Source organism: Corvus hawaiiensis, chromosome 10 (genome assembly GCF_020740725.1).
Source record: "Corvus hawaiiensis isolate bCorHaw1 chromosome 10, bCorHaw1.pri.cur, whole genome shotgun sequence".
NCBI classification, from domain to species: Eukaryota; Metazoa; Chordata; class Aves; order Passeriformes; family Corvidae; genus Corvus; species Corvus hawaiiensis.
This window is the reverse complement of record NC_063222.1, coordinates 15,888,845-15,913,266: the sequence shown is the minus strand read 5'-3', so window position 1 is coordinate 15,913,266 and position 24,422 is coordinate 15,888,845. Positions and strand designations below refer to the sequence as shown.

The window sequence follows — 24,422 nt, the reverse complement described above, 5'->3', positions numbered from 1 at the left end:
TTGCTTACTGTGTATTTGTGCTTTGTGTGTCTTGTACTCAGGGCAAAACCGTGTTGTGTTTGCAAGTCCCCACAAGTTGCTAAACCTGCAGTGGAAATCCAGCTGTTCATTGAAAGGCAGTGCTGCCACTGTGCCAGTGTCTTAATGCACTGAACTACCATTTGTGTACTTGACTCTTCAAACTGAGGACTCCTTTTCTTCGTGGAACTGAACAAAAGCCAGTGCATGGTTACAAGCACAGATTCAATTTGAGGACCATCTGTGCATTCTGAAAGTCTATGTTGTGGTCTCTGGAATTCATTGATGCAGAATGACAAAATTGGCTTGTGGTACGTTAGTGTACCATGTGGGGGCTCACATTGCTTCCTGGCTGTTTCTGCTGATGACATTCCTGCTCATCAGCAGCCAGCATCCTTTTTTCTTTTGCCCTTGCCTTCAGGTCGAGGTAGGCAGAATATCAAGTGGGTATTCTCTACAGTTTATTGTGAATTGAGTGCAGCAAATCAGTGCTCCGCAGTGAAATAACAGGACCAAACATGACACTGAAAAATAAAAACCGAGTTCATTCAGCTAAAAGAAATGTTATGAACATTTCTGGGCACTTTAAGACACACCAAGAAGCTTATTGTCAAGGTAAAGGTTTCAATCCAGGATTGCAGGTCAGTGATGTTAACACACACACTTGGCCTGGGGTCTGACCTTTGCAGCAATTAAGTTTGCTATAGCTGTTTGAAGAGCTGATTTGGCTTGTGACACTCTTAAGTTAGAAAAACTAACTGTTGCAGGAAGGTGAGAGAACACCACTACCTGAATATGTCATCTCCTTTCCCATCTAGTTCAAAGCTTCTGCCTTCACAGATCCCTTGATTTCCTGAAATATGGCTCAGAGGCCAGAGTGTCTGCAAGGTGCTGTGCGGTGTAACACAGGTCACCCTAGGAGAGCCTGTGATGTCTGAGCTGGAGATAATTGTGAATGATTATGCAAATTTACTTAGAAGGCAGAAAAGCAGCCTGCAAGATAAGCTCTGGGAAGAATAGATGCTGTTAGAGGAGCCAGAGGGTAGATGAAGTACAGCAAGTCTAAGGGAAACTCCAGGGGGGCAATGTCAGTGCCCAAAGCAAAATGAAAAAGCTGATAAAGTCAGAGAGGTGGCTGACAAGGACAGAGCTTGGGGTCACTGATTTGTTATTCAGGCCCGGTTTTGATGAATGACGGCAAGACTCATGACAGCATGATGCTACTGTGTAACATAGCTTTTCTAAATGGAATCTTATTTCCCGGAAGGCATTGTGGCTTTGCTCTGGTCTGTCTTTGTGAGCATGTTTTGTCTTCTGGGAGTCAGACATACTATGTGGAGGAGCTTCAGATCTGCATGGCAGGTATTGCTCAGAGTGTTTCTTAGCTTAAACAGTTGCAAAAAGGGGATGTAAAATCTAAGAGTATCTAATGGGTAGACACTGCAGGGGAAGAGGTGTCATCCAGGATGAAATAAGGATGAGGAGTGAGACAAATCCAATCAAATTCAGGCTCAGGCTGGGTATCAGAGACAAAGCCACAGCAGAATACTTTCAGCAGGCAAATGAATAACTTCCCATACCCCAAGTTTGTCCAGCTCTTAAGTGAGGGTGTTGTTGCTTTTGAAAATGCAAACACTGCACTGCCCATTTTGTGGGTGTAAGTAGCTCTGTGCCTCCAGACCAGGAGCTATTTTAGAATACTTTGTAATACCCAGACAGCTTCTGCGGCTGGAAATAGCATCAAGGTCTTTAGAGAAACATATGTTTCATACTGTAGGAAACACACAGGCTCAGACTAAGGAGACCTGTAGACTAGATTCTGTCTTCCCAAATGACAGTCTACATCATGTATGTAGGCAGAACTGCATTTTTCATGTATTTGTTGCTGCAGCAGGGTATGGACAAGATATTCCACATCTGACTGTTCTGTTGTTTTGGGTTTTTCTAACAGGCCCATGAAAAGATTTTCCTTCCCTCTCTTATCCCCATGTGGCAGCCGCTCTTATGCAAATGAAGTCGATCAGGTGAGTGTGACTGTGCCTTCCAGGAACTAATTCTGCTGAGCTGGGGTTTTAAGCTCCCTGAAGCCTGGTGACCAAACTTGTCTTTCCAATTTGCCAGAAAGACTCCAAGCTGGACCTCCTGAGCATACTCCACATTCTTCCTTGCACCGAGCTTCCATTGACGTAGCACGGTATGTGCTGCTAAGGATGGAAATAAACAATCATACAAGTGGGTTTTTTCTATTTTTGGAACTCACTCAGCAGATGAAATGTTCCACTTTAGAGTGGGGGAATCTGCATGACAAATTCTTAATAAAGCACTCTTTCTGCAGTATGTTTTAAAAACATGTTAATAAATTAGTGTGTCCTCACCACTTGATCTGGAGCGTGGCCCTTTTTGGCAGCCCTCTCCTTGAAGGTACTGACTTACCAGAAACAGTGCCAGGCAAAAGGAAAGGAGAGGAGTGTTTTGTCATCTTGTCTTGTGATACAGAGTTCAGCACTGCAGCAGTGCTAGAGCACACACAGCTTGCTCCGTAACTCTGGAACAGAGTTTTGGAGGAACTCAGTCATGATCCTTGCATCACTGCTGGGCTTCCAGCGTGAGCGGCCTTTGCTGCTTCCACCCTACTTCCACCCAGCTTCCATGCTGATCAGTCCTTGCATATGCTGGGGAAAGCCAAATTTATAGTTTGTTAAAGGAGATGAGTCAGAGTGAATTGCAGGCAATTATTACCTAATCCCACCCACAGCAGCACCTTGGAGGTACAATTGTTGCCGTTGGACTGTCTGATGCACCATGCAGTTTTTAGCTTGTTATTTAACTGCTGCCTGTCTTTGGGTTAGAAAAAATTTTGGAGAGGGAAGGTGGTAAACTTCCATTTAAATTGTAAGTTGGAAAAATAGGAAGACCAAAAAAACCCAACCAGACAAAAATAGTGATGACCAACTTGTCTTAATTTCATATATTAACCCCACTTGATTCTTCTTAGGTTTTAGAACCCAGCTCTAGATAGGTGCTAGAGAGAGAAAGATGAGTGAGCAGTCAGTAAGATTAAACCATATCCTTTCTTCAAACTGTCTTCTCCATGCCCTGTGGGCTGCATGCACAGAAGAGTGGACTCCTGCCTGCTTTGAGCATATAGGAACAGTTCCTGATGAAGGGAAAACATGTCTTGGGAACTGTCTGGTATATTTTCAGATTTCAAGATGGATATGAACTGCCAGAGCATGGTGGTTTGCTTGGTCTGTTTGCCTTGGAAGCCTGTTGCCAGAGGTGCTGAACTCCTCTGTGTTGGGAGGACAGTGATCCTGCCTTACTGGATGAAATTGGTATGAAACCATCGTTTCTTGTGTTCAGGAGGCACTGGGTGGCAGTAGCTGGCAGCGAGTGTAGAGAACATCCCTGGAACAGACTGCTTCTAGCCAAGGATGTGATTTGTTCTGTGTACTGCAAATCACTGATTTCAAATACTCAATTCCAGTGCATTTTGTTCTGTTTTGTTTTGCAGATTGGCAGCAGAGCTGTGCTTATAACAGGCTGTGACTCAGGATTTGGATTTGCCTTGGCCAAGCACCTGCATGACAAAGGTTTCATTATTTATGCTGGCTGCCTGCAAAAGGTAGGGAAAACAAAAACTGTTCTTCACCTGTGGCATGTGCACTGCCACATAACAAATCCAGTCTTCCCTCTCCGCTCTGCACAGCTTTCTGCCAAGGAGAGGGACAGTGGTTGGTAGCCCAAAGGGAAAGACATGGGTGCCTGAATTTCACGGAGAGGAACCAGGACTGAATGGTATATAGGGAGGTTCTTACTTAAATCACAACACTGTGGTCTGTTCCATGTCTGATGAGCTGGAACCCCAAATCTAATTTTATGGGCTTAACCATAAGCAAAGTTTGGGGTCAGGCTGTGTCTGGACCTTTGGCCCCGCTCTCAGACCGTATATATTTATTCAGGGCTTATTTTGATTAATTTTGACGTACACCGAGCCACCAGCAATTTTATGGCATGTGGTGTGAGCATGTTTTTCTTATATTCATGAGTACAGCCATGCCATGTGTGTATTGAGGGTCTCCTGAAATAGTTGGGTAGGTGATGGAGTCCCACTAGTGCAAGTGAGAGAAGAATCAGGCCACAAACATCTTAGTGACACAGCCTTGATACTCTCTGAAGGAGAACTTGGTGGGGCAAAGCATTGATGGTCATGGAGAACAGGAGAGAGTTTTAGTCTCTCTTTCTTTATGAAGCACTACACTTTTTTTAGCTGCGTGGCCATTTCCCAACAGAAACAAACTTACTCCTCAGGATATCCTGGGATGGGTCGGTTATCTGGATCTAATGTTTTAGCTCACTAATAACTATAAACATATCTTTTATTTAAAGAGAATTTGCCAGGTATTTTTTTAATGTTATCCGATTTTCTACTCTTATTTTTTTTTTGCATTATTACTAAGTTTTACTTAAATTTGTAGCTTGTTTCTGCTACATTTTTTCGAAATATGTGTTTGTCTCGGTAACTCCGGGTCTTGAGTCTCAGTGTTGGGCCAAGGATTCATTTGTTAACGTGGGCTCCCTCTACAGGCGTCACAGTGGAAAAAGACACTTGGTACAAGCTGCTGCTTTTCGAAAGGGCTCAAGAGAGAGGGTAGATGAGTCCTTTTTTGATGTTTCTACTCAGCTTTTCTAACTGAAGATCAACATTAGAGAACGTAAGAACACTGCAGACTTAAAAAACACTGTTTAGAGTAATAGTCTCCCTCTATGTTGACAGAAGTGAAAAATTTCAGAGTTGCGAAGTTACTTATGGGTTTCGTTTCTTCTGTCTGAGCTGCTAAAAAGGCACAATTGTCAGTGGACATATCTGTTACTGAAATCTCCCTTCTATTTTTGGTGTCTGCAGTACTTGTTCTACTGAATGCCTGTTAGTGGAACATCTTGGCCTCTGACAATTTCAACATAAGCTGACATGTAGCAGCATGCCAGAAGTCTTTTTGACTTTGATCAATATTTACTTCCTCACAGAAAAAACAGCAGAAAGCTTTGCAGTATCACTCTGCAATTAAATATTGCTTCTTTAGCTGAACTCACACCCCATGTTCCAAAATCTGTGTGGCCATACCAAGAATGGTAGCAGTTGTCATCAGAAAACACTGGAAAATGCCAAAGCTCCTTAGTTAGCTGCGTGGCCTCCTGTGTGTCTTCAGGCCATTATACTTTATGTAGAACAAAAACAGCTCCAGGAGACTGAGCTGATTTCTCACTGTGCCACAGGTTTTTCTAGCACAACTGTAAGCAGAATTCTGATCAGAGTATAATTATTGCTGGTGCTGATTTTAGCAGCAGAAAAACTTTTGTGTTTTTAGATGCTAGATAAAAGTGGAGGTAGAAATAAGCAACATAATCTTTGGCTTGGATATATTTGACCTAGCCCCGAGGTAGAGGAAATGACTCTGAAACTTCAGTGTCACTTTCGTGGGTTTGTTTTTCACAGCGCACCTGCACATCAGAAGCAGACTGCAGCTTGGGGAGCCACTGTGTCCTCAGGGCATGCACTGTTCTTAGGAATGCCACATCCTTACTGCAGATTAAAAATATGTGCAGTGCTGACTCTTTATTAGGAAAGGTTTCCTAGAGTGGCCAGATCCTGAGCACCTCACTAATTTTACTGATGGAAATGTGAGAGAGGAGTGAAGAGTCATGACTGAGGGGAGCCCAAGGATGGATCTGTGCTAACAGTGTGCTATTTCACACACAGTTACTTCCTAACGTTTTCAGTGGCAAATATACTCATGTGAGAGTTGTGTTGATGGTGCGTTGCCAAAAGACAGTGGTAGACTGGATCCAATGAACACTCATGCTGCAGCTGTCTGATTTTTTCCTCTTTGGTTAATATATGGAGAAGCCAGCTGACGCAAGATGAAGAAGGTATTTTTCCATCAGTATCTGTTACCAGTAGACATATGTGATGTTTGTCTCTCTTGTCAGGAGTGTGGTGGAACCCCTGTTTGCTTTGCTGTGTGTGCTCAGGCCTGTTGTGGCTTGCAGGGGAATGAGAAGGCAGAGGTTCTCTGTGCAGAGCTTCACAGGAGTGCTCAGAGCCACAGGATGTTAGAGACCAAGGACACACTGATATAGACACAAGCTGAAGCTCGGGAGCCCCAGAGAGTACCATGGAAAGAGGAGGGCAAGGCAACAATGTGCTTTTTCAATGTACAGAAGCTGGCCCCTCTTGCCATGGGGACAGTGTGCCCTGGGGCTGGCAGCAAAGATGCACTGGTGTCCTGCTGTAGCTTGAGAAGATCCTTTCACTGCTGTGTATGGGCCTGGGGATTGTGGGACAGGCTGCATCACCTGCCAGGAGACACGGTCACCAGGTGCCTGACTTAAACATCTCCCATCTGCCCTTTCTGAAAGCCAAGGAAATGGCCTTGTGGGTGTGGGCTAACACACAGAGTCCAATTCTTGGCCAGGATCCCAGCCCCAGGAGTCCCTTCCAAGCATCCAGCTGCGTGTGGGTGGGAGGGCAGGAGGGAGTTGGCTTGCAGAGCCAACCCTGTAAGTGCTGAGGAAGAGGATGCTGTAAAGGTCCCAGCAGAGCTATGAGACCTCTAAGGCTGGTGTGGCCCAGAGATTTTGTAGCACCTCATAGAACTGCAATCAGGGAAAGAAGGACCTTGGCCTCATTTTCCTTCTTTCCTTTAGTGATATCTGCTGTTTTCAAGAGACTTGCATGTTTGCATTTGCTGATTCCCTGCTGGCATTCCCACATTTGCCACTTGTGCTTTCCAGTGCTTTGCCATATAGACTGCTTTGGCACTGCAGAGCTTTTGAGTGAGCAGTGAACTTAGCACCAAACTCTTCAGTCACTCTGACACTGCCATTAAACTGCACATGAGACTTTTAACCTCCTTTCTGTATGCAGTGTGCTTCCCTAGGAAGAGAGAACCAGTAGATAGCCTCTCTTAAGGACAAACACTAACTGGTGTTAACAGTCTGTGATGGAATGTGGAAGCATGGAGAAGAAGACAGAGGACACGTTAGGTAGTTATATTAGTGAAATGTCTGTGAGCACAGTATATAAGCACAGGAGTGAGAGGAGCCAGGAGAAGGATTTTTGGAAGACAGGTGGCACAGAGACAGGGTTGTATGGCCACCCTCATGTGGTATCTAAGGTGTGGTCTCCAAAGGGAACTCTCACTTGAGGGACAGGTGGGCAGCCTGGGCTCAGACTGCAGACAAGCTCTGTCTCATTGACAACTGCCTGCTGGCATCTGACAGGGAGCACCTGTGACTTGAGTTGCCCAGAGCAAACTAAAGTCATTCAGCAATCAGGAAACAGGCCTGCCATGAAGTCCTGGCCTGTTCTGGCTCAGAGGAAAACAGCTATCTAGCCCAAAGCCCTTATTTGTCAGGAGTGAAGTGCACTCTGATGCTTGCCTGCTGATGCAGACACAGTGAGCGAGGCTACCTGGAAAGTTGAGCAGTGGGGGAGGAAGAGCTGAGCAGATGATCCTGTGGAAATATTCCATGTTTAGCCTGTTAAAGGGGACTTAACAGTCTTCTAATGAGGGATTATACTGAAGGAGCTTCTTACAGTAAAGACAGGAATGTTCCCAAAATCTGATCATTTTCAGAGCTATATCTCACCATCCTCTACAAAAGTACTCTGGATTGGCCAGCACAGTCCAGTAGCTTATAACCATGGGAATGATTCAGGTATAGTCCCAGTCTCATCCTAACATCCTGTTTCTGTGTTCTGGAAGCACCATGGCTAGGCTTCACCACTGCGAAGGGATGAGCTCTGTGCACGGCAGCCTTGTTGCTAGCAATGTCTGGCCCATGTGAAAGTATCTCAAGGGTTGGCTGCAGTCAACTTGCTGGGCCGTGAGGGAATGTGTACTGGGGGAAACTGTTGTTCTGAGCTGAGAAAAAAGGAGTGGAGACGGGAAATGAGAGTGAGAAAAAGTTGAGAGGGGGAGGCAGAGAAGAGAGCAAAATGCTGGAGAAGATGCCAGGGTGAATTGCTAGCAAACAGGCTGGCCAGACTCTCGATGATCGGACTCTGTAGCAGTGCTTTGGAAGCAGTAGTTATGGCTCCCACTGCCTGGAAACCCGTGTATAGACCAGCTGAAGGGAGAGAGCAGTGGGCAGCAGTCCCTCTTCTCAGACTGTTGCTCCCAAAGCTGGCAGTGTGACCAACAAGCACATGCAATTTAAGTGTGCAGCTCCTCACTGGCCATTTTACGCCATACCCCCCCAATCGAGTTGACCCGTGTGAATGGCACCACATTCCCACTGCTGCAGCAGTGGGACATAGCTTGGCCTCAGGAGCATGTACTGGGCTTGCTGATTGCCTCGCTGGGGCAGATCCAGTTCTGGCTGCTTTCTTGGTAGTTGAAACAGTTTGTACCAGCTGACTTGTACCAGATGATTGAGGAATAGTATTCTGCAGGACCAACCCTGTCTGCTCCCCTTTCTCCTAGAGCTGCAGGACTGTCCTGATTATTCTGTGACTGCCCTGTGCACTCTTTGGCTTGGTTGCTATGTATTTGATATTCTGCACAGACTCTTTGGCCAGATTCAAACCAGCACTTTCTTCCCCTCTAGGACAAGGGAGAGGGTGGCTCCAAGGAACTGGATGACATGAAGAGTGATCGAATGAGAACTGTCCAGCTCAACGTCTGTGACAGCAAAGAAATGGATCGGGCAGTGGAGCATGTGCAAAACAGCCTCGAGGACCCAGAGAAAGGTGGGTGCATGCAGTGGGCTCTGAGGCGACAGAGGGGGCAGGAGCTCCCTCGGCTGGGCTCCAAGAGCATTGTCAGGGCATATTTCAAAAGCTGAGCATGTGACTGAAGGACACAAATCTTTGAGGGGCAGGAGGGCAGAGCAATTGGCCTGTTTGGATATTGTGCCAAATCAGAAAGGAGCTTCCCACTTCACACAGCGTCTACAAAGGAACCTGCTTTGTTCTCCACTAGCTCCTGTAGGGACACTGGCAAAAACAGAGTGGTATTCAAGGCTCTAGGATTAGTGCTTTGTTCCCGTGAACTGAAGTTTATTGTGACTCCCTTTCTGTTGTAAAACCTGCCCAGTGCCCAAAGATTGGGAATTAACAATGGAAGTTTCTCCCCCACTCTTTCAAAAGGGAAAGGAAATGGAGAGGTTTTCCGAAGAATTTCCTGTGAAGCCAGCTGGGTATCATTAATGTTATTGTAGATACTACCCTTTAGAGTGCAGGGGGTAGCTGTACTGATTTTCTTAGCCTGCCTACTTCGTTCCACTGAGGTGATGACAGCAAATTCTGCTCCAGTACTGTGAAAATTGCTTTTGCTCATACATTTCTGAAACCTTTCCACCCTTTGGTGAAGTACATTTTTCTCCTACAGGATATCCACCTTCAACACAAGGTTGTTTTAAAGCAGAACAACCAGTAATGTTCTGGTTCGGATTTTGCAAACCTAGTTCTTTTGATTTTCTTTGTATTTAATTTTTTTGTATGGATCTTCTGTATAAATTAAGTTTTCTAGCTCTGTGTTCTCAAGAACAGGCCAGGATGAAGTTGCCTTTTCTGGGCTTTTTCTGATAACAGATCTGGACACAGTCAACAGATAACAGTGAGTTTTCTAAACAGCCTGATAGAAGCCTTTCTCAGACTCTTCTCATCATGTTTCCTGTACAATTAGAATATTAGATGAAGTGAGTTCATTTTTTTCAAAATTCCTTTTTAATCTTTCTTTTTATTGCCAAGTAAGTAGGTAGCTTCAGTTATTGCCGTTTTGGTTGCAGCAGAGTAAAAGGGAGAGGCCATGGCATGCATGCTCGCCCATGCCTACACCCACCCTCCTTCCTAGCACTGCAGACACTCTAGTTCTTATGGTGACAGAAGGGATTTTACTTTGAAAGAATTACTCTTTTGTTTCTTACAAGGTCATTCCTATTCTTGTTATTTGCATTGTATACTTTGCTTCTTTTAAAAAATCACTATGGATAAAAAGAGAGTGGCAAGGAGAACAGCTTAGACAAGGTTGAAGTTCTCTGCTGGCTCAGAACTTCCTGAGAAGCCTCAGTACTTTGTGTCTGCAGATTTGGGTGACACAGGCAGATCCCCATGGGTTATATTTGCTCAGGAGACTAAAGTGTGCTCTGGACTCTTTTCTATCTGGTCTTTACCATCACAAGTTGTAATGAAAAGCTCCGTTGTGTAGTTCAATAATCTATTAGCACAAGTAATGGTGCGTGATTTTTTGTCTTGTAGGGCTCTGGGGGCTGGTAAACAATGCCGGGATCTCCACATTTGGGGAAGTTGAATTCACCAGCATGGACACCTACATGGAGGTAGCTGAAGTGAACCTGTGGGGGACCGTGCGAACCACCAAGGCTTTCCTCCCGCTCATCCGGAGGTCAAAGGGTGAGTGGCAGAGTTCCTGACTGGCTCTCCCTGTAGCAGGTCCCTCAGCCTGCCACATCTGGCTGTGTTAGGGGCCAGAAGGTCTATGGCACTTCTCTCTGTGCCATCGGCCACCTTCCTACCTTTACAGACAGAATGTGGCCCCCAGCAGACACACAGATTGCCTCACCTCTTTGAGTTACACAGCAAGGCAGCAGGCCTGAAAACCAGTTATTATTTCTCTTTCCCATATATGCTGCCTTCTCCTGCAACATCCCACACATCCATTATACCTTCTTTTACCTGTTCAGAAGCTGCAGCTCACAATAAATTACAGTGCCAGGAGCATTCCTGCCTGCTATATGAAAACCAGCTGTGGCAGGGTGGGCAGCAGCAGTGTAAAAAGCTTCTTGCAGGGAAGTTGTCGTTTTGCACTGTTACTCTGGGAGCTGTGATGTAGGAGAAGAGGGGGTTGTACAACAAAGGCATGCAGACCTGGAGCTTGCAGGGGTCTCAGCATCAAGGGGCAAAAGTTTTCCTGTGCTAGGGCCTGCTACCTGACTAAATGAGGGTATTTTTCACTCTTGAGGCATCCACAGGCATTAACAATGTTGCCCTGTGCTGCAGACCGGGGCTGGATGTGGCCTGGGCAGCCATGGAAGGTTGTCCTGAGGTCAGAGTTTCTCTTTCTGACACAACTTAGCAATGAGCCCTGAAAGAAAGTGCAGAGAACTCCAACCTCTGCCTAGACTACAGCGTCCACGGCCTCTTACCAGCATTTTCCCCAGCCCAAATGGATAGCTTCTGGAGGGGAGAAAGACTTCTGTGCCTGGAGCCATAACCCAGCTGTCTCATGAAAAAGAGTGCAGTGGATTTAAGCTGCTCTGCCCATTGGTGGGGCAGGAGCAATCCATTCCCTTTTGGGAAGCAGACACTGAGCCACCACTGGCCTTTGATTTGCAAGTAAACAAGCTCAGCTTTGATGCCAGAAGCTTACCTTGCTCCTACTTTCACATGTCTGGGCTCAGTCCAAATTGTTGCAAAGCAATCCTGTTTCGCCCCTTGCAGGCTGTGTCCAGCCTCTCCTGTGTTTCCCATAGCACTGAGCTTTGTGTGTCACATGTGCTTGTTCCCTCAGGTAGAATGAACCAAGGAGCATAAGCAGTGGGCTTGTTCTTCTGCCTGAAGGCCATTGCCTAGGACAGCACTGCTCAGGCAGAGCCGTGAGCACTTCTGCCAGGCAGCCCTTAGTGGGTGGGTGGGTGGATGCACGTTCAGGAATGTGTGGGGTGGTGTGTGCCAGGTACCTGCTCCAAGTCAGGTACCACGGCTCAGCTGTGCTCTGCCCGGCCTCTGCCTAGGTCGTGTGGTGAACATCAGTAGCATGATGGGGCGGATGGGCAGCCCTGCCCGGTCACCGTACTGCATCACCAAGTTCGGTGTGGAAGCCTTCTCCGACTGCCTGCGCTATGAGATGCAGCCCCAGGGCGTCATGGTCAGCATTGTGGAGCCCGGCAACTTCATCGCCGGCACCAACCTGTACAGCCCCGAGCGGATCAAAGCCATCGCCGACAAAATGTGGGATGAGCTCCCCGAGATCGTGCGCAAGGACTACGGCAGGAAGTACTTCGACGAGCAGGTCAGCAAGATGGAGTCATACTGCAACAGTGGCTCGAGGGACACCTCGCCGGTCATCGAGAGCGTGGCGCACGCGCTCACCGCCACGGCCCCCTACACCCGCTACCACCCCATGGATTACTACTGGTGGCTGCGCATGCAGATCATGACCCACATGCCCGCTGCCATCGCAGACCGGCTCTACGTCTACTGAGGCCTCACACTCATAAGCTACCCAGGTGGGAAATTTGTTTTAAGGAGAGCTTTGTACACACTTCCCATTAGTCCTTCTTAAATTTTTCTAACCTCATTTCAAAGTACTGTATTTTAGCTCTAAAGGGTTCATTTAAATATCTGACATAACCTAAAGGGCAGTAATTTGCAAGGGATGTTTCATAGGCAGGAATATGTTATGTCTGTGCAGGGACAATGATTCTTTGCTGTTTATTTCATGTAATTCTTTCTTTTTTCACCTCAAATATGAAGCTATAATCATTATTTAGACTGCAATTGCTCTGAAGTGTTTTCAGAATAATTTGTGCTGATGGCTGAACACAATCTTCACAGTTCCTGCCTAGGATGCAGCCTTCACACCATAAAACAGACTCCCTCCATGCTCAAATGGCAAACCACTGCTTCCTCATGACAAAGAATGTCCAACTGACTTTTCCAGGCCTGGTCACAGTAGCCCAAGGCGGAGCAGAGACTTCTTTAATTTGGGGATCAGAACTCAAAATGCTCAAGGTGCTGAAACTGAGCAACTGACCCTGTCCCTTTCTCTCTTAGAATTATACTGATGAAACATTAGAGAAAAGGAACCAATCTGCTTTTCCCACATGCTGTCTTGCAAAGGAGTTCAATGACCCAGGGACTCAACCTTGTAGACTTTCCCCGCAGGAGTTTCTTACTCTTATGAGCATTCCCATGACTGTGAGCAGCTTTACGCACAGGACTGCAGGTGTCAGGATTGGCCTGCAGTGACATTTCCCTTCTCTTCACTGGTATCTGAACATGAACTCCAGAGTTAGCTTGGAGAAGAATTTTCCTTGAGCTCCTGTGATTTGTGTGGAACGCTGTGGAGCAGATGGAGCTCCAGTGGGCTACGTGTGGGTTATAGCCACATCAGTGAATACCCTTCTTGCCAGGGACCTCAGTTACAGCCAAGTATTTGTATAGCACCTTGCACAGAAGGGCCTTAACCCTGACCAGGCCTCCAGTACAGCAGCACAGGTGACGATAACAATAATAACCTCCATTGAAGGAGTCACTGAGCTGAAATACATGCAACATGATGTAGATCTGTCAGAGCATCCATAACAATAAAGTTAACTTTAGGAGCAGTCTCATTTCCATAATGGTTGTTTACATGTCTGAGAAACATTTGTTTTGTACTTTAAGAAAAGAAAAGGAAAAAAAAAAAGACCCTTTCATGGGGAATTCAGGAAGAGTAAATTTTTTAAAGCTTGAAAAGCAAAAATAATTAATAACCATTGTTAGTGAAGTTAAAAAGAAAAGATCTCATGTGCTCTAGTAACATACTGTGACATGATCAAACTCCTTTGACTTAATAAATGTATACATGAATGGTAACAAAATTCAGAGGCTCCCTCTCTTCATTTTTGAAATATGTAAGGTGAAGGCTCATATTCTATAGTGGTCAGGTTCATGCCTGTTGCACACACACACACACACACACACACACACACATCATTCACAGGCTCCTTCGCAGTCTTGAGCCTTACATGGCTGCACTGGATACTGCAAGACTTTTGTAGGAGTACCAGCTGTGTCCTGCATCTCGTGACAGAGATGCATAACCCCTGGACTCTGGGTATTCACAGCTCTTAAACCTGCATTTGTAGTGGACTCTTGCAGATTACAAAGGATTATTATGGATTATTCCTAAGGGATCAGGAAAGGAAACTGAGCTCTGAAGAGGGAGGGTTGTGGCAGTGATTCAGCAGGGAAGCACACCACAGGTCACTGTCAGATTCCAAATAAATTCCAGGGAGAGACAGGCTGGTTTCCAGACCTTCCTGATTTTCTCCAAAATCCCAGCAGTGGTAGCTGTATCTTGAGTACAGGGCTTATTGCCTTGTTTTCCAACACAAGGACTCTTCTCTGGGACAAAGCATGAGTATGAACTACCCAGCAGGCATAAGGACTTCATTGCAAAGCAGAGCAAAACACCTGGATAACACTGTCTGCTGCAGGTGACACAGCAGAGAGAGAAAAGCCATTACAAGGGAAGTTCTTGTAGTCTAAAATTTAGCTCTTAAAATGCTAAGTAGCATAAAAAATTGTGTAATTCCAGCTGGGATGCTACCTCCCAATTTTGCTGCTGGGTTTTAATACAGACATCAGTGAAGAGGAAACTGTGTGCACAGCCAGGATATCTCAGTTTAGCTCAGAGACCCCTGGGAGCAAACCTAGCAGGTGTTCCAACAGCACCGTGTTCATTCCCAGCCAGAAGGATAAAGCTGAGCAGGGATAACTGCTCTGATGTCTACACAGCATCTCTTCTGGAGGCTCCTGAACTCTCCCATGAGGTGGCCTCAGGGAACTGGAGCTGTGCCACCGCACCAGGGCCGGACAAGGTGTGACTGTCCTGCTACCCTGCAGTGCAAGTAATGGAGCTGTGTGGTTTCATATGATGGGGAGGCAATGGCTGGGGTGCTGCTGTGCATCCATAGCTGTTCCAACATTTCTGTGTGAGTTTTCCTGACACTGGGAGAGTTTGGTAGCGGATTTGTGGTCAGGAGGGCAGCAAGCTGGCTAGTTTTCCTGCTGGGATCTTGGCAATCCCCTGATTTCAGGGTTTGCCCTGAGAAGCGCATTAAAAGCTAATCCCCTCTGGGTTTGCATGACTGTCCTTTTGACTCAGAGCACTCAAGGTCCTGCCTGCACAGTGCCACTGCAGCTTCTGGAATAGCTTCAGCCCAAGTTTATTTGCAAACTGAGAAGAATAAAAGAGGACTTGGCCAGACACCTGGTCCTCTGCACTCTCAAGGCTGCCTCAGTGGCAGCTTCTGCTTGCTCAGGAGGAGCTGAGGAGCCTGGAGAGGTCATTCCGTAGGCATGCCCACACCTGGGCTCCAGTCTGGTCCCAGCTGGCTGCAGGAAGGGCTCTCTCTTCCCAGATTTCTTGCCAGGCAAAGACCCTTGGCAATGATGCAAAAGACCTCACTGTGCAGTATCCCTTAGGCAACCTGGAATTAAAAATAACTTTCCCTTGGGTGGTGGGAAGTAGCAGAGATGGAGTAATTTTAACTACAGCTGTTACATCTTGTTCTGAGCCATAATGTGGAAATCATGAAGTCCTACCCACTTCAGAAGTCCTACCTACTTTTTGCTCCTAATGATGGGGGTAGTGAGTACCAGCATTTAGTGACTCCTTACTGCCACCTTATCAGGATGAAGTGCAGGGATTTCCCAGTTAACCAGGAGATCATCTCACAACCAGAAATTCGCATACCTTCAAGAGATCTGCTCCCAGCCCCATGTCTCAGCTCCCACATCCTGGCAGAGTCTGGCCCAGGCTCCCTCCTGGGTCTCAGCCCTGTGGGTCTGGCTGGTCCTGGAGTGGCAGTTTGGAAACAGGACTGCTCTGGAAACAGAAAAGCAGAAAGGACCACTCATGTTCAGGCATTGTTAAACAGCAGAGCACAGGATGTCTTCCCCAACTGAATTAAATATAACAATTAAATATGTCCTCAACTAAACATAAAAGTGGCTCAGTCACTGAGCTACAAAGTCAAATCTCTGTCTGTTCTGAGGTTGGACTGAAGCCAAGGGGGCCTTGCTTCAAGGCATGTGTGCAGCTGCTGGCACTCCAGGGGCTGTGGCTCTGGAAAGAAAGTATCTTTCCAGAAAACAAGAAGGGAATCGTAAGCATAACTCACAGATCTGATGACACTTCCCTGGGAAGGTACCGCTCAGGATCACAGCACTGGTTTCTCTCCCCTCTTTCCCAACAGCGATGTAGCTGTGCAGCCTTGGGGTACTGTGGGCTTAAACTGACGCTTCCCTGTAGAAGAGGAAGTGCTGGCCTGGTACCACCAAAGCAGCAAGCAGGGAATTCTTCCTCACTGAGCAGGAGTGCAAGAAGCAGGAGATGCCAAGGCCAGGAGCAGCCTGTGCACCAGTCGCACGGATGGCCGCCCCTTGCTTATCACCAGCCATCACCTGAGCATCACGACCCTTGCTGGGTGGTGGGTGAAAGGGACGCTGTGAATATGCCCCAATGCTGGCAGTCAGATGGGGCAGCACATCTCCACTGTCAGCTGCAGGGACAGACTGCCTGGAGCAGGCTCAGCACCACCCCTGCCAGCACGGAGGGTGGTGATGGCAAACACGGGGGTGCCGGCTTGGCCTGTTTCTGGGGACTGCCATGCCCACCATGCAGAAAGGGACATGCAGTGGCACAGATGCCATCCTGCAGCTCTCCTGCAACCAGTGAGGGACAGTGGAGGTAGCTGGCTACCATTTTCTGTCTTCCAAAGGGTCTCAGGACCTCAGGGCTGCCTGAAAACCACAAATCAGGCTGTTCTGCTTCCACAGCCAGCAGGCAGCTCCCTGCAGTCTGTGGGTAGCGTAGGGGTGAGGAGTCTGACTAAGATGTAGGTTGTTATCTGAAAATAATTTTTGCTAACATAGTGTTTTGTTTGTGGTTATTTGAAGATGCTTTTTTGTCAGCATCTGTCCCTGATCACATATGAGTGTTTCTGACTTTCTGGGGCTCTGCCACCATAATGAACTGGAAGAGGGAGTGGACCTGGCTACAGCCTCTTCCAGTCATCCTATCCCTCCCTTCCCTAGCACAAGGTTGTGCAATTACTTGTGTGATGTGGGACATCTTCAGCAGAAAAGCTTGGGAGACCTGTCCTCACCACCCACATGAGTCCTGGGGAAACAGAACTCTCCCAAAGCAGGGGTGCTCTGGTTTCTCAGCTGGGCAGCAAGCGGGTCAGCCCACCCACAAACCAGTTGGGATCTGTGCTGCTGAGGAGCTGTGCCCTCTGGGAATTGCAGCCTCCCTGCAGCCATCCTAGACCAGGTGCAGGCCTCGCCAGGGACTTTGGGCTGTCCTCCCTTTGCTTGTCTGACAGGCTTCAGTGTGCTGGTGCCTGGGGTGTTTGCGCCCCTCACTGCTTATCTCTCCATCAGCAAATGGGGCACTGCAGAAAGGTTTTGTCTTTCCCAACAGTCTAGTCCTATGAGTTTAGTCTTTTGTGTCCAAAACTAAAATCCCCCTCCTGGTCTTGTGCAGGCATTCATCTTTGAGCACAACCTTACTTTATTTTCTAGCCAGAATTGCAAGTTGGGAAGCAACCGGAGCCTGCTCACCTTGTCTCTGAAAAACCACATCTCAAACCCCCAGAAAGGTCCTTGCTGGAGCTGGAGGTGAAAGTGTAAATGCTCATTTCTTCCCCTGCTGTGAATGTCAGAGCAGTACCCTAAAAATGCAGTAATATCCAGAGTGATCACTGTGGTGATATTTCTGACTTTGCCTGGAGCAGAATGAACCATAAATCTTGTGAGATAACACATTGCCACAGAGACTTCCAGCCAGTTTTTCAGGCCTTAGGAGTCTTAATGCTGCCAGAGCATCGGAGCCAGCCCACCCAGAGATGGGTATTACTAGCACAGAAAGCAGCAGCTTTCTGTTGTATCCATGAAAACAGGGTGAGTATTTGGTGCCTCTCCTATCTGAGATCTTGGAGGTATTGTGGGAAACTTTATCAGGATCCAATCTACCACACAGTGAAACTGGGCTATTTGTTGTCATGAGAATCAAAGTGCAACTGGGCTGAAGGAGAGACCAGAAAAATTATAGACTGGTTAAGTAAAAGGTCTGGGTTATTCTTGATGTCTCATCTCTGAATCTGCCATAAGTTTAAAACCAGAGAAAGATCTTACTCCCTGATGGGTCAGTAGGACCTTGCCAGTGCCAGCTGGGGTTCCCCATGCTGACCATGGCTCAGGACCCCATTTCAGCCCTGCCTATGGCTGTGCATTCCATCTGGAGTGGGGATGGCGGATGCTGCTCTTCAGCCCCACTGGTCTGGATTCATCCCTGCAATGCCAGTCTGACCCCTCTCTGCAATGGACAGAGCCCATGATCCTGCTCAGGGCAAGAGCAGCACTCAGGGGCAAGGGGAGATCTGCTCTGATGGGGATGCTCCTGGCATGCTGACACTGCTCACACTCAGCCTGCTGCACTTGGGAATGGTCCTGGTGGCACCAGGGGGTCACAGGCTCCCTCTTTGTCCTGCCTCTGCTTCTTGACCCTCCTGCTGCTTCTCCCTGTGCAGAGGTCCCTGCTGTCCCTCTGTAGCCTGTGGATGTGGCTGCAGTGGGTGTGACTCTGGCTGGGTGCTGGCACACAGCAGAGGGTGCTGGATCAGCAGGAGCAGAGCAAGCTGCTTTCCTCTGGCTGGCAATGCTTTCCCTGAAGCTCCTCTGGATGCCACCCTGCTCCTTGCGTCTCCAAGCCTGCTCTGTGGGGATTAGCTATGCTTGGCAGAAATATTTGCAGAGGAGGGAATCACCTTCCACCCCATGGAGACAGGGATTTGCTGATGTTTTGGGACAGCCCTACCTCTCTGTGCTGTCTACAGGAGTTTCCTGTAGCACTGCATGCCTCAGCAAGGAGCTCACCTGCTATGGAGCAGCACTTCCCACCAGGAGCACCACTGGCCTGCCTGGAAACCTGGGTTCTGCACAGGAAAGAGGGGGCCAAACGCTGGCACAACCCAGCCCAGCCCTGCTTGGATTGATACTGCCTGGACAGCATTCCCAGGGATGCAACCCTTTTTCCTCATCCTTCGAGTCCTTCTGAACTCCTCCCTTGTTTCTCAGCTCCTGGGAGATCCCTTGGGCTAATTATCATCCAGATCAATGCACTTCCAGCTGTGTTGTAGCACTAATGAGTGAGTGGCTTGGCAGGGTGAGTTGGGGTGGAGGGGCAGCAAGAGGCTCCTGGGCTCTCGGGAGCTTGGTAGACTTTTATTTTCTGCTATTGTTTCTAAAAGCAAGTTTCCCGTGCAGACTCAGTGCTGTTGGGAGGTGTGGGTGAGTGTTTCGTGGGGCAGCAGAGTGCAGGGATGCTGCAGGGTGAGATGGGCACACAGGGATGTGGCAGGGGTGCCAGTGGGGGACAGTGTGGCATCTGGAGGACGTTACAGGGATCCTACCATCAGATGGGTGTGTGTCCTGCTCTGGCTGCCACTGGAGGGTGGTTGGGAGGACAGGCTGTCCCCAAGGTTCCTGCCCTGAGCTGAACTCCCTGGAGTCCTTTCAGCCCCCTGCGTCGGTGCTGTGGCCCAGCTGGGTATCCTGAGTGCTGGGTGGAGGTGAACAATCATCCCCAGGCCTTGAAAAGTTCCCTTTCAGCCCTGGCAGATGAGAACAAGGGGTGACACATCCACCAGAGACGATTCAGTGTTGGCACAAAGCACAGACAGAGCCGAGCCATGCACCGGTGCTGCTGGCCAGGCACAGGCTGGTACCACACCCTGGGGCTGAGCCCAGCCACCACCCTGAAAGGCCCTTTGTGGCCCTGGCTGCTGCACCCAGGCCCTGTGCCACAATCTTCACTCCCAGCCTCTAACTCATGGCAGCATCCTGCACACAGATGCCTTTGTGGCTTTCTGACCCACTGCATTTGTGCTCTGGTTTGTAACATAACAGAAACCCCGGCCAAAATCCTTCAGAAATTCCTCTAAGTGGAGCGTGAAGCAGCAGCAACATGAATTTTTTGGGGTTTTCTCTAGCTGTGGCCACTCTCAAGCTGTGCTGAGCAGAAGGGCTCAGGTGCCAGTGTCTGGGCTGTGATGCCCTCCCAGGACATGCATCCCATCCGAATGCCACATGTCCCACATGGCACTGAGCATCACCAGCTCTGTTCCCAGCAAAGGCCCATGCCAGAGCTTCTCGCATTGCCCCGAGGTCTGTGTGCAGGAGCTGACCTGGCCCTGGGTGCCCACTTACACACAGCTCTGCCCAGCAGCACCTGAGGCTTTGCTTTGCTGCTCTCTTCCTGGAATGGAGAGTTTGCTGCTAATGCTGCTCCTTGTGAGCAAACAGGTCTGTGGGCTGGGCTCAGTGGTGTGGCCTGGCATGTACAGGGGGTCACACAGGAAAGGCAGGAGTGGGAGAATGTCCAGGTGTCTGAAAATAATATCAGGCCTTTTTCTTTCCCCTTCCAAGGAAATGTTGGGTCCCTAGAGGACTGCATCTTCTGACTGCTGTTTCCCCTCTTGTGTAATTCTTTAGAAAACACATCCAGGCATGCTAACTCCATCCCAGAAATGGAAAAAATGCACCTGAATTCTCAGCCCAGCTGATAGCCAGGTCTCTGAGGAGGTGGGACACATGATACAGCCTGGCATCTCCAGGGGTTGCCCACCAGGCTGAGCTCCTGCTCCTGAAAAGCACCGGTCTGGCACTGCCTCCCTCCCAGCCATCCAGCTCCCGGCCATGGAGATGGGACTGCCAGGATCACTGAGATCTTTCAATATGCTTTTTGACAGGATTCATTGTGGTTTGATACCACAGAGAGAAGGGGAATCCACCAGGACTTACCCAGCGCCCTGTGGATGTCTGTTAGACTGCAGTGAGTATGAAAGCAGATGAAATTTTTTTAGGGCTTGGCTGAAACATTCTTTAGGCTCCACTCTCGGCAGTGCTTTGAGCTGAGCTGGCAGCTTTGATCCCACGAGTGGTCGGGGAGCACATGGGAGCTCCTGAGGCACTGCAGCAGTGAGCAGAGGGCAGACAGGGATTTTGCTTTGGCAATGCTGCTGTTAGCTCGGCCAGAAACTGTTCTGGAGGATTTCTGACAGCAAAAAGGCAGGGCTGGATTTTAGCCAGCTGGTAACCAGGTGGTGGATGTGTCTTCAGCTGTAACTGTACCAGTACACATTGCAGCCACGCAGCAGAATTTTTAAAACATCACATTCCTTAAAAGAGCTAATTTTGGAGGAAGTATGAGTGCTGGCAGTGGCAACACCTACCGAAGCATCTGCAGCAGTCCCTGAGCATCCAGGGGGAAACGCAGGCATGGCTGCTTGGAGATGCTCCTCCCACCCTGGGGGTCTGCACACTCAGGAACAACCTGTGGGCCCCCCAGCTTGGGCTGTGACCCCTCTAACACCATGACCACCATGTGTCACCCTCCTACCCCTTCAGGATCAGCCTTTTTGCAGCCTGATTACAGGCCTGGCTGGTAATGCAGACAGCATGGTTTTGGTGTGAGTCACAGAGGGTTTGGTGGCTTTTCCCTCCTTGCAGCTCCAGGCTCTCCGGCCAAAGCGGTCAGTTGTCGGTATCAGCTCCTGGCCCCAAGGAGCAGATCTGCAGCCCTTTACTTGTGGAGAGAGGTCTGTATGAGTCCTGAGCAGGCACAGGGGAAGCAACTAAGAGTCCCAAGTATTATTCTGGAGATCTTTCATCTTTCTGTGGAAAAGTAACCCCAGACTTCCCAGAGCTACCCAGTGTGGCGGGGTCTGCTCCCATGAGCCTGGATTTGGTGCCTACCATGCTCCCTTTCCCATCTCTGAGGCAAGCAGAGCTTCTTGTCTTTCCTGGGGAGCACAGAGACCTGCCCAACTTGCTCCCTTCTGCCAGCAGGAGTTCCTGATGTGCCTGGTTTGCAGGGAGAGGTGGGTTTTTAATTAAACTGTTACAGCTGGGGGACACAGACAAGTGCCAGATAGGAGAACCCTTCCCTGTCAGATGGGAACAGAAGCACCAGTTTTGGTGCACAGTGTTGCTCTAGAGGTCATGTAACATCTGGAAGGTGAGGGGAAGCCTGACTGGGCTGCAGTCATGGAGCTTTTCAGAGAGGGAATGTCTCATCTGTGTGACACACTGCTGCCTTTTATTTGATGTGTTGTGTTGGGGAGGGCACAGAGCTGTGCCAAGGTGGGGACCCACAGCTCAGCCTCCAGGAACAGGCACTGCCATCAGACATGTCCTCTGCTCCCCAGTCTTCTGAGCCATGACAGACATATGTTTGGGCACTGAGGGTCTCAGGGCTGTGATGGATCCTGGTGCTTCCAGAGACAGCTGCTCCAGACAGGCTCTCACCGGGAGTTTGCTCAGATGTGACTGTGTCTGGGCCCCACAGGATTTGCAGCACCTTCCAGCTCTGCAGCAGGCAGTGGCTGTGCAGGGCCCCAGACGTCCCTCATCCTCTGATTTGTAACCCTCCTGGTCTTCCCTCTGGCCCTCCCCTGCTGTGACTCTCCTCCCTGGGCTGCAGCTCAGGCATCTTGGGCTCTTCTGAGCTCCCTGATCAGACTCCTGCCACCTTCTACACCATCCAAGACTGTTTCTAACTTTCAGAAATGCTGATAATGCCCCACTTAGTACTCAAAGGCTCACAGAGCCTTGCAGTAGCTGTAAACAGTGGCAGCTGTCTTTTGTGTAGAACATATTTTATTTTGTTTGTACCAGAAATAGGTTGGAAGAACTGTCAATGAATAGCTTTGGAAAAACATCCCAAAACAACATGAGGTATCTCAGGGTACATATCCACAAAGGGCACCACCAATGTCCTGCCTGGGAACCCACTGTCTCCATCACCATGTCCCAGCTTCAGCATCAGTTCATAACATCAACATAACCCTCTGGTATAACAGCAGCCCTGTCATTTGTGCTTATTTTTCAGTCTGTCTATAACATCTCTAATCAAGCCCATTATTTATTGGGATAAAATTGGCAACCCAGAGCATCTGAAGGCTGCCCAGGGTCAGGAGGAAGACGAACACCATTTTCTAACTCTGACACTGTGAGGCTCCCCACAGTGAAGGCTGTCAGTACTATCTGCAGACATTACTGTGCAAGGGGAAGGCAATTACTGTGGGAGAACTGCTTCTCCTGGGCTTAATGATTCACCAGCCTCTGTGGGTGCCATTAATCCCCAAGGGAGCGGGGCCAGGTGGCCTCATAAATGTGCTAGTCCCTGATGGAGCATTGCAACGATGCTGACAATGCCACAGAGAGGTTCCCACTGCTCTGGGTGCCTCAGAAAATACTCTGAGAGGGTGCAGGACTGCTCTATAACTCATGGCACATGACCATGGGCCATGCTGCGGGCTTTTCCAGTGATATCTGCCATCCTGCAGTGGGAATCCTTGCTTGCCTGGCAGAGTCTTTGCTGTTGAGCCTTTCCCTGCAGCAGCAGCTGTGCTGTGCAGAGTCAGGTGAAAAGCTCACCATATTCATTCACCCTATAGGTGTTCAGGGAGCTCCTAGACCCTCTCTGCTTCCCCAAAGGGGTGATGACAGCTAACCTTCCTGGATGAAGCACATTGAGCTCTCCCCTCCCAGCAGCACTGCCTGTGTTGCAGCCCCTGTGCCAGCTCCTGAGCTCTGCCAGGGGAACAGCTGGGCCACTGGGGATGCTCCTCTCTGCCCTTGCACCCATGGGGTGTCCTGGCTTTGGCAGCCGGGTCCTGCACTGTTCTGCACCAGCTGGTCCAACACACACAGCACATGGCATGAGCCATGGAACAGTCAGTTTGTAATGGAAATGCTGCCTGCAGGGCTCCCTCGGCTCCTCAGTAACACCTGAAACCCCTGTGCCTTACATTATATGGTTTGTATGACAACATAGGTGATTTCTAGGCACAAAAGGCATGGTTAAAGACACGTGATACACAGAGGAACTTACACGGGGGCTGCAAGCTGAAGAGATTTTCCTTCCCAGCAAATGCTTGTACATGGGCTTTGCTGACTGCCTTTGCAGAGGGGAGGCTTGTAGGAAAACAAATATACCTTCTTTTTGCCCAAGCTTAAAAGACCTGGTAAAAATCCGTGTTCATATGTTATTTATTGCTACAAAATATTTGTCTGACAATTATAATCACTGCTAGTATCTCCAATATGTCTTAAAGCTTAATTGCCTGAACATTTTTGTTAGCAGTGAGATAATTCTTGCCTCAACAATTATCCCTAGCAGCTTATGGCACCTGCTGCCTCCATCAGCTACGTGTGCTCAGGAAAGGGCATTTGCCGACTGTCCTGTGAGCCTCCACAAGGCATGGCATGGATTGCAGAGCTGTGCTGTGGGTGGTGGTGGAGGTGAGGAAACCCGGGGGAAGAGTGGCTGTGGAGACCGGGAAAGCAAGCAGCAACACAGGAGAGACACAAACATGAAGAGTTAAGCCAGAGTGAATTCGTCTGCCAGGGTGATCCACTCAGTGAGTGATATACAGCCCATGGGCTGGTTTTAGGGGTTCCCTGCCAGAGTGCCATTGGGGCAGGCAGGGGGAGGAGGTACTGCTGCCCCTCAACACAGGGCAGAGAGGGCTGCATCCTCCTCACCCTGTTGCAAGAGGTGCTTTTGCTCACCTGAACCCTGGGGATGACCAGGTGCTCACAC

The 24,422-nt window shown here is 48.8% G+C and overlaps 1 protein-coding gene across 2 annotated transcripts in view; it reads left to right on the top strand.

The window, feature by feature from the left end:
• BDH1 (3-hydroxybutyrate dehydrogenase 1) overlaps window positions 1-24,422 on the top strand; it is a 60,478-nt gene that overhangs the window by 2,426 nt on the left and 33,630 nt on the right. Inside the window, exons 3-7 of one of the 2 annotated variants that reach the window (XM_048315022.1) lie at window positions 1,970-2,042; window positions 3,533-3,643; window positions 8,632-8,773; window positions 10,283-10,435; window positions 11,776-12,270. In XM_048315022.1, coding sequence (XP_048170979.1) covers window positions 1,970-2,042; window positions 3,533-3,643; window positions 8,632-8,773; window positions 10,283-10,435; window positions 11,776-12,245 — 949 coding nt within the window. In that variant the 3' untranslated portion in view covers window positions 12,246-12,270. Of the gene's footprint in view, window positions 1-1,969; window positions 2,043-3,532; window positions 3,644-8,631; window positions 8,774-10,282; window positions 10,436-11,775; window positions 13,627-24,422 lie in introns of those variants that run through there. The other variant, XM_048315021.1, reaches the window with a different exon arrangement.